The sequence below is a fragment of the Callionymus lyra genome, chromosome 18 (genome assembly GCF_982586985.1).
Source record: "Callionymus lyra chromosome 18, fCalLyr1.hap1.1, whole genome shotgun sequence".
NCBI lineage: Eukaryota > Metazoa > Chordata > Actinopteri > Syngnathiformes > Callionymidae > Callionymus > Callionymus lyra.
Genome location: NC_141835.1, coordinates 4,078,014 through 4,087,684, shown reverse-complemented (window position 1 = coordinate 4,087,684; position 9,671 = coordinate 4,078,014). Strand labels below are relative to the sequence as shown.

Here is a 9,671-nt window from a genome sequence, read left to right as displayed (position 1 = left end):
AATCAAATCTACCCAGACTTCTTTGAGTTTTCTAAGGTCTTAGTATTTGGTTGATGGTTACACTGTTTACTGGGTGCCCAAAACACTTTAATATGAAATATTTAGGCCCAAAACAAAGCATTATTTATTCATGTATTTTATTTAAAAAAGACACTCCTTTATCAAGGCTTAAAAAAAAAAGAGAAACATGTACAAAAAGGTTAATATGGATCAATACAATCATCAAGTGGAGTCATGGTTGCAGAGGCGAAGGTTAAGAAGTCCAGAATCAAACATGTCCTGAGAAAACTCTTGATCAAAACGGATCCAGAAGTTCAAAATAGTTAAAAAACAAACAACAACTGCACTCTTTATTGGACGGACTTCATCCAGAAAGGTTGAGTTTTTCCTTCAGGCAGCTCCGGTCAGCTGGAGGGTCCAGGCCCACTGGCAGGGCATCTGGCTGAAGGACAGTGAGGGCAGCAGGACCCTCAGTCCAGCAGGCTTCAGGGGCTCCCACTGCAGGGTCCCGTGACCCAGCAGCGCCACCTAGTTTACAAACAAAGCATTCATGTTGACATCGATGAGAAGGATCGACAAACTCTAGTTTAGCAATAGATGGTTGTGGAATATATAGTACACTTGTGTGTAAACTTGTTACTCTGCAATGTAGTTTTTGTCAATTAAATTAATATTATTTTTCTGCTTACACAGCAAAACAAATGCAAAAATAAACAAACTACAGACACAAACATATACATACATATACATATATATATATATATATATATATATATATATATATACACATATATATAAATGAACAGTATATATAAACAAGTTGTCCATGATCCATGATCAGATATCAGAGACATTTAATTAAATAACAATTTTCTAAAATATTATCTACCTACATGTTGCGTTTCCTACATATATATTTTTATGTATTTGTTTTCTTTATCACCAAACTTTTATAATTATTTGATTTCTCATCTGTAAAAGGGTTTGTCGCACTTGTGCCTGATTCTTTATGTCTGTTTGTCTAAATAATAATAATTTATAATAATAATAATAATAATAATGTCGTTGCACTGGGTCGCTGAACTAGCTGAACTTCTTCTTCTATATTTGACTAATCTTATCAACACTAGTTTGTATTTAATATATTTTGTATCTAAATATAAATCTTGCAGGCATTTGTGGAAAAATCCAACATAAAATGTACACTTAAATAGTTTATTACTAAAAATAATTCCGTCATTAATGGATTAGAAACGTATCAACGCCATCTAGTGGCCTGATCAGGTAAAGCTCCTTTGATCCCGTCTTATCTTCAAAACTGTTGTTGTTGTTGTTGTTACCTGAGTTTTCTCTGAAACCACGGGTTCAGTGAGAACCACTGATCCATCTGTGGGCCACTGGAGTAAGATAGCGAAGACTGCCTCGCGCCTCGGAGCGAAGGTGTACCTGCAGGAGACCCCAGCTGTTAGATGAAGACCCCCCTCCACTTTACATCCTGAAGTCATAATGAGTCGGGGGGACGGTACCACAGGTCGGGGGTGACGCTGTCGTTCTGAGCCCGCCACGCCGTGGTGTTGTAGATGGCGACCCCGTTGACCCCCAGCCAGCGACCCATCTGCCTCAGACGCTCCTCGAAGATCGGCGAGATCCGTCCGTCGCGTCGAGGCCCGATGTTCATCAGCAGGTTCCCGCCGCAGGACACCGTCTCCACCAGCGTCTGAAACATTCCATCAGTCGGATCTCTTCTGCGGCTCGTTCCGCCCCGCCTGCACTCTCTTCCTCGCCTCCCCCGGCACTCACCGCCACGAGCCGCTCGATGCTCAGGTAGTCGCTCAGAGGAGCGTTACGCCTGTAGCTCCACGACTTGGTGTCGATGGTCATGCAGTTTTCCCACTTGTGCTTCAGCAGGTGACCCGGCTGGTACCGGTCCGAGCAGGTGTAGTAGCCCCCGTGGGTGCAGATGGACCCCCGACCCCACCGGTCGTTGGTCACCACGGTGTCTCGCACCGGACTGAAAAAAACATGTAAGTAAGTAATATTTATTTATATAGCGCTTTTCTAGACCAGGGTCACAAAGCGCCTAAACAATCAAAACAATATTCACTAAAATATATACTTTAAAGATCAAGATAATACTGAGAACAACACAGGAGTTCCAGAAAATCAAGGAAAAGCCTGAACAAATAAAAACGTCTTAAGATGTTTCTTAAAGGAGTCAGTAGATCCATCAAGAACAAAGAGAGACGAAGATCTATCCACAGCTTAGGAGGAACAGTCTGGAAGGATTTCTCTCCTCTGGTCCGGAAGTTCAGGAACCATCAGTAGATTCTGATCCACAGACCTCAGAGCCCGAGCTGGGGTGTAAGTCTGGATCAGATCACTGATGGAAGGTCTGACCATGAATAGATCTGAAAGTAAGAACCAGAATTTTAAAAAGATCCTGAAAGAAACTGGAAGCCAGTGAAGAGTTTGAAGCAGAAATGTGAGTTCTTCTACTAGAGCGGCTCAGAATTCTGGCTGCAGAGTTTTGTATGAACTGCAGGCGAGACACATCCTTCTGGTTTAGACACTAAATAAACTGTTACAATAATTAAACGACACAAACACATGGATTATAAGATCCAGATCATGTTGTGACAACATTCTCCTAAGTTTAGAGATTTTTCTCAGTTGAAGGAAACAGTTTCTGGTCAGTTGGTCTTGACATTGAACTTCACGGCGTTAAGTTCTGCGTACCTGTCGTTGTACAGCCAAGCCAGGAACCCGGTGCTGTTCCAGTACGTGTCGGGCGCGTCGCCGTCCCCGTCCGACCACAGCACCTCGGGCCGGTACTTGAGCACCAGCTCGTAGAGCTCGGGCAGAGTTTTACTGACGGGGAAGACGTTGGTGGTGAAGACGTTGGCGGCGTCCTGCTGGAACAGCGGGTTGAACCACTCGAAGAGCGAGTGGTAGAGTCCGAGGCGCAGGTCGCTGTCGGCCCGTAGGGCGCTCGCCATCTCGCCCACCAGATCTCGCTTCGGACCCACGTCCACCGCGTTCCAGTTCCAAGAGTACTTGGACCCCCATAGAGTGAACCCTGACAAATACAGTGACGACAGTCGCGTTAAATTGACAATAATTGACTTTCATTTGGAATCCATTCGATCTTAAACACATAATCAATAAAGAGGCATTTGTTACTGGGCCACATGGAAAGAAAATACAATTATTTACATTATTTTATATTGATTATTACCGTCTTAACCATGTATTTTCTCTGGAGTAACATTAACATTAAAACATTAAGACACTAAAGTCAGTCAAGTTAAGTCAAAAACATAAGCCTTAAAATCTAGTGAAAATGAGTGAAACACAAACTGTATGATTTATTTTAAATATTTTTATCTGATTGGTTGGTTCATGAGTATATATATAAAATAAACATTCTATAATCAACATGTATCTTTGTTAAACAACAACTCAAAGGATAATAAGATCAATTTAGTTCTAAAAAGCCACTTCACTCGTGCTATTATTAACCAACACATGTCACGTCCATCTGACCTTCATGATGTTTGGTTGTCAGGACGATGTATTTTGCTCCCGACGACCTGAAGATGTCCGTCCATTCTTTGGCGTCGAAGAACTCGGCCGTAAACTCGGGGGCGAAGTCTTGGTATTTGAATCCAGGAGGATAGTTTTTCTGCATGAAGTCGACATATGGCTTCTGTTTCTGCTTCTGCCAGTACCACCTGCAGCGTGTAGAAGATAAACCGTTTAGGAAGAAGAAGTTCAGACTTTTCTTTTTAAATTACTATCATTCTGACCATGTTTGTCAAAAATATCAAAACCCCAAAAAGTGTCGATACTAAACTGTTTGTTTTTAAAGTTATTGATCCTCTTTAATGGCTGTAACTCCTAGTCATGAAACTTCAAAATGTTTTGTAATTGCTATTGTTTATTTATTGTTGCAGCAGCTGAGACTTGTTTTCATAGTTGCAGTTTCTTTTTGGTACAATTTTGTGTTTCTATAAATATTTAACGTGTGGTTCTGTTAATTGTGTTATAACAAAAGTTTTTTTTGTGCATTTTCTTATTAAAAAACATATTTATTTTTTAATTCGAGGGTCTAATTTTTATTTTTGTGGTTTTACAAAAATCTTATCAAGTAATGAATATTTTTCTGAGTAAGGTAAGGTAAGGTAAGGTAATCTAAGGTAAAGTATCTGTATCAAGTGGATAACTTTAGTATCGTGATAACTTCTGACTGCACTGATCTTTGGCGCATTTGAATGAATGAATGAACATTAATAAAACATTAAAATACAAACAAAGCAGTGTCCAAAAGGAGTAAGTAGAAGTCAGACTTCCTATTTATTACTTGTATATTGAGATATACAATATGTATATATAATATATATGTACAAATAATATTATCACCACTAGTCCCAGTGGATATTATTAATAATTGTATACATTTTATCAAGTGCTATAATAATATTACACTAATATATAATATACTATCATAGTATTTTATCAAGTATTATAACAATAAATCATTCTTTCTTGTATCTCGTTTTTTAAAATTAATTTACATCAGTGCTTTGCTTTATTCTCCGCCCAGAACATTCCAGAGAGTTATTTTTTATTTATAATAACCCTACTTGTCTCAAAATATTGTAATATCGGCTGTTGCTATTTTTTATAAGGAGTATTTTTACTTTATTACCTTCAGAACCACAACAACAACAACACACACCGGATGCGGAAGCACAACAAAAATCTCGGTATTCTCGCGAGACGATCCGTTACTATAGCAACACTACGTGAACACACGTGAAACCATTATTTTCATAATATTATTTCTTCAAACAAAAAGTGCGCAGTTTTTAAATTTGGTTCAAACATTTTAATGCATTTGATTTAAAAAAAAAAAAAACAGTGTGTTCGTGTGTGTGTGTAACATTGTGTAACATCCGGGTCACTCTTGTGACAGATGGCAGGTCTCGTGACGGTTGTGAGTGACAGGTGCATCTAACAGTGATTGACAGACACACACTGGACACAGAAGTCTCACCAGAACCACTCGCTGCCGAAGCTGGGCACAGAAAACACGCCCCAGTGGACGAAGATGCCGAACTTGGCCTGATCGAACCAGACCGGAAGTGGCCGCGCGTCGATCGAGGCCCAGTTCGGTTCGTATCTGTGGCACCAGCAGCGGATCCACAGCAGGCTCAGCGACAGACACGACCAGAACCAGCCCGCCATCTCTTTACGATCACGACTCTGGACTGGGTTTGGAAGTGGAAGTGCTTTGGGGAAGTCACGTGACCAAAACACATCCGTGAGGATCGACCAATCAGATGTCACCTTGCACGCATGCGCGGTGTTGAAGTCATGCTACCACGCTTCCACGTTTTAAATTAGACTTTTTTTCGACTTAAGAAACACATCTTTTCGCAACAACACCAACTTAAGCGTGTAACTAAACTTGTAATAAACCTCTAGAAACTGTGAACACGTGGTGCGTCCATGAACGGCTACATTGACTGTCACTGTCACATCTCTGCGGGAGACTTTGACGAGGTAGGCTCAGTATTCCTGCTTTTATTCACTAATATAACCTGATGTCTACTCTCACCTGTACCTGCATCACTGCCAGGACATAGACCAAGTTATCACCGAGTCCAAAAAGGTGAGAACATCCTGGTTAGAGGCTGTTCTGAGACTACATGTGACAGTTGTTTGTGTCTCAGGCAGGACTGCTGGCTTTAGTGGCTGTTGCTGAACATGCTGGAGAGTTTGACAAGATCATGGCTTTGTCTCAGAGGTTTGTATTTTTTATGAAGAATTGCTGTATTGCTGTGGCTAATTGGAAAAAAAAACAATTTCCTGCGATCAATAAAGTTCTACCTAACCTAACATATCTCTTATCTGTGACAGAGAACACATGTTGTCTATCTGTGTGGAAAACTTGTATTAACATTCAATACTTCATTAGTTTATGTTCGTTGTTTTCTCTTCTCTTAGGTTCCCAGGGTTTGTGTTCCCTTGTCTGGGGGTCCACCCTGTTCAAGAACGTCCCCCCGATCAGCCCCGAGGGGTCACTCTCGAGGTATACGAGGCCGAATGAAGCTTCTATTTGAGATAAACTATATGTAACGTGTTTTTATTTGACTGTCAGGATCTAGAAGCTGCTCTTCCCATCATTGAGACGTACAAAGACCAGCTGCTCGCAGTTGGAGAGGTTGACCTGACTTTTGACTGAACATACTCTGATTAGATGGATGGATAGAACTTTATTGATCCCTCTGGAATTAACGAAGATGACGGATGTCGTGAGCAGAGACGTTACAAAGATTCGAAACAGAAAGTTGCTCAGAAACTTTGACTGATTGTGTTTTTTACAGAATAAAATAATGAAACAATATAAATGAAATGGAAGATGAATGAAAACCAATAAATACATTAAAAATAAAGTAAATTGAAACAAGTGTCATATAAATAATGATTTAATAAAATGCATAAAATTAAACTAACCGTGTTAATACATGGTGTGAAATGAGGTTTTTGATTAGTTTTTTGTGTTAATGTTGAACAACCTTCCGCCCTCAGGTCGGCCTGGACTTCACGCCACGATACGTGAAAGATGATTCCGACAAAGAGAGTCAGAGGCAGGTCCTCATCCGGCAGACGGAAGTCGCCAAGAAACTGGATCTTCCTCTGTGAGTTTTTAAAGCTGCGCTTCGTGCGTCGATCGTTAAGAATTTACAAGTTTGTACGACTGTAATAATCGACTTATATCAAAGTATTACAAGTGGAACTGATGCTAGTTTGAACGGTGATATCAAGATTATTTAAACATGCAAAGTCACTGATTCTTTCCACTTGTTTGTGTGTTTAATGTGCAGAAATGTTCATTCACGCTCGGCAGGACGACCGACCATCAACCTCCTCAAGGAACAAGGTACCAGACATCATTCATAGAACCAGAGGTTACTTAGAACAGTCGACCCATGTGAAGAAATTAAAAGATTAAGGATTATTTCAATGAGAAATCAAATGTATTAAACCTCTTTTAATCAAAAACACCATATATATATATATATATATTTCCTCTTCATGTTCCTCTTCTTATTTTATTTTTTATGTATTATTTTTTATTGTTTATGAAAAATTGCGGGCTATTGGTAAAAAACAATTTCCCGAAGGAGACCTCCTGAGGGATCAATAAAGTTTTTTTTTACCTTAACTTATATAAATATAACCATCATTAGTATGAGGTGTCAGATGATTGACAGGTCATGGTCAGAAATCAATCTAACTTGAGTTACTTCTGCATGTGTTTAACAAGACAAATTAAAAACCAACAAAAACTGTTCCAGGTGCAGAGAAGGTTCTGCTTCATGCTTTCGATGGAAAGCCGTCGGTTGCGATGGAGGGAGTGAGAGCTGGTTATTATTTCTCCATCCCTCCTTCCATCGTGCGCAGCGAACAGGTAACGTCGATCACATGATCGGATTTTTATGATTTTTCTTTTTACACATAAATATAAAACCGTGCTAGATTTTCTTTATTTTTCCCACCAAGAAGCAGAAACTGGTGAAGCAACTTCCTCTGGAGAACATGTGTCTGGAAACTGACTCGCCTGCTCTTGGACCAGAGAAGCAGGTGAGCTTTGATTTCCTACTAAAATAAGTTAATGGTGTAACTTAAAAAGTGATGATTAAATAATGTAGTAAGTAATGGTTATTTCTAAAACATCTTTCTAGACCAGGGTCACAAAGAACTTTAACAATCACAAACAATACACAGTTAAAATATATACACATAAAGGAAGAATGATGACTGAGGACGAGAGGATACGGTGAGTCCAGCAGCTTTTAAAGCTGATGTTTGGACATATTTTGGTTTGAAAACAAATGAAAGTAGTTACGACTTCATCATTTGTTTTCAAACCAAAATATGTCCAAACATCAGCTTTAAAAGCTGCTGGACTCACCGTATCCTCTCGTCCTCAGTCATTTGCTGTGGAGGACGTATGGTGATGTTTTTCTTTGCGTCGCAGGTTAGAAACGAGCCGAGGAACATCCTGGTGTCTGCCGAGTACATCAGTCGCGTCAAGGGCGTGTCTCTGGAGAAGGTGATGGAGGTGACGACACAGAACGCTCTCAGGCTCTTCCCCAAGTTGAAACTGGTCCTCAGATAATCTACAGTCGCACGTTATCACTTAATTTATAAAAAACAATATTTAACCTTGGTCAGGTTCATGATAAACATTCTTTTGAATAAAATATTGGAGAAGTTTAGTTCGTGCAAATTGTGTTGGTTCAAACTGTTTAAGTTGCTTTTATAGTCTTATCACAATGAGCTGGAATGTGACCAGTTAGTTTTCGTTTGTGTCTGAACTTTGTCATGCTCTGAGCTTTGGAATAAAAAGGCAGCAAGAAGAGAGGAAGATCAGTGGTTTAGGACGAGAAGCGCCTCCACTCCTTGCTGGTGGTAAAATCTGAATTCTGACTCTTTGTCTAACACTCTGTTCTCGTTCCGATCGTCCGGGAGAAAATCCCTGACATTAACTAAACATTCAATTACTTTTATTAATCAAAAACATTTTAATGAAAATAACAGTGAAGTTAATCAAGTACCTTCGTTTGTGACCCTGGTCTGGAAAAGCACTATACAAATAAAAATGACTTACTTACAAGCAGAATTATTTAAAATGTGTTTATTTGAATCTAGTTTAAGATTCTTCCGACGGATCGTAGCAACTTTGCTCTTTAAAGGAAGTTTTTCATGTCGAGTCACAACCTGAGTCTCAAGTTCCTGAAACTCATGTTCAAGTTTATGAATCCGTTAAACTGATTTGTTTTCAGTTTGACAAGTTTCTGGTTCACATTTCACTAACTTCGGCAGAACTCATTGTATTTATGAAAAATTAATGTTCTGTATGATTTACCTTCTCAGCTCAGAAGTACTAGAACATGCTTTGAAACGATCTTCCTCTCTTTGTGTTTGATGATCTACTGACTCCTTCAAGAAACATCTGTGTTTGATGATCTACTGACTCCTTCAAGAAACATCTGTGTTTGATGATCTACTGACTCCTTCAAGAAACATCTGTGTTTGATGATCTACTGACTCCTTCAAGAAACATCTGTGTTTGATGATCTACTGACTCCTTCATGAAACATCTGTGTTTGATGATCTACTGACTCCTTCAAGAAACATCTGTGTTTGATGATCTACTGACTCCTTCAAGAAACATCTGTGTTTGATGATCTACTGACTCCTTCATGAAACATCTGTGTTTGATGATCTACTGACTCCTTCAAGAAACATGTGTGTTTGATGATCTACTGACTCCTTCAAGAAACATCTGTGTTTGATGATCTACTGACTCCTTCAAGAAACATCTGTGTTTGATGATCTACTGACTCCTTCAAGAAACATCTGTGTTTGATGATCTACTGACTCCTTCAAGAAACATCTGTGTTTGATGATCTACTGACTCCTTCATGAAACATCTGTGTTTGATGATCTACTGACTCCTTCAAGAAACATCTGTGTTTGATGATCTACTGACTCCTTCAAGAAACATCTGTGTTTGATGATCTACTGACTCCTTCAAGGAACATCTGTGTTTGATGATCTACTGACTCCTTCAAGAAACATGTGTGTTTGATGATCTA

The 9,671-nt window shown here is 39.4% G+C and overlaps 2 protein-coding genes across 6 annotated transcripts; one reads left to right on the top strand and one right to left on the bottom strand.

Moving 5' to 3' along the window:
• Window positions 1-118: 118 nt before the first annotated feature.
• On the bottom strand, window positions 119-5,320 carry fuca2 (alpha-L-fucosidase 2). Its single transcript, XM_087780058.1, has 7 exons — window positions 5,057-5,320; window positions 3,544-3,731; window positions 2,737-3,076; window positions 1,801-2,011; window positions 1,527-1,717; window positions 1,341-1,446; window positions 119-528 (listed from the first exon to the last, which is right to left on the bottom strand). The coding sequence occupies exons 1-7, from the start codon at window positions 5,245-5,247 to the stop codon at window positions 391-393; spliced, it is 1,365 nt and encodes a 454-aa protein (XP_087636184.1). The 5' UTR covers window positions 5,248-5,320; the 3' UTR covers window positions 119-390.
• On the top strand, window positions 5,306-8,658 carry tatdn3l (TatD DNase domain containing 3, like). 5 transcript variants are annotated; one of them, XM_087780060.1, is made up of 11 exons: window positions 5,306-5,323; window positions 5,488-5,565; window positions 5,642-5,674; window positions 5,736-5,809; window positions 6,010-6,094; window positions 6,164-6,226; window positions 6,595-6,704; window positions 6,891-6,946; window positions 7,365-7,477; window positions 7,570-7,650; window positions 8,048-8,658. In XM_087780060.1, the coding sequence occupies exons 2-11, from the start codon at window positions 5,512-5,514 to the stop codon at window positions 8,186-8,188; spliced, it is 810 nt and encodes a 269-aa protein (XP_087636186.1). In that variant the 5' UTR covers window positions 5,306-5,323; window positions 5,488-5,511; the 3' UTR covers window positions 8,189-8,658. The 5 variants fall into 5 exon arrangements, with proteins under 5 accessions (XP_087636186.1, XP_087636187.1, XP_087636189.1 ...); XM_087780061.1 differs by having other exon boundaries at window positions 5,307-5,394; XM_087780063.1 differs by lacking the exon at window positions 5,306-5,323 and having other exon boundaries at window positions 5,331-5,565; window positions 7,576-7,650; window positions 8,048-8,657.
• The last annotated feature ends 1,013 nt before the right edge of the window (window positions 8,659-9,671 follow it).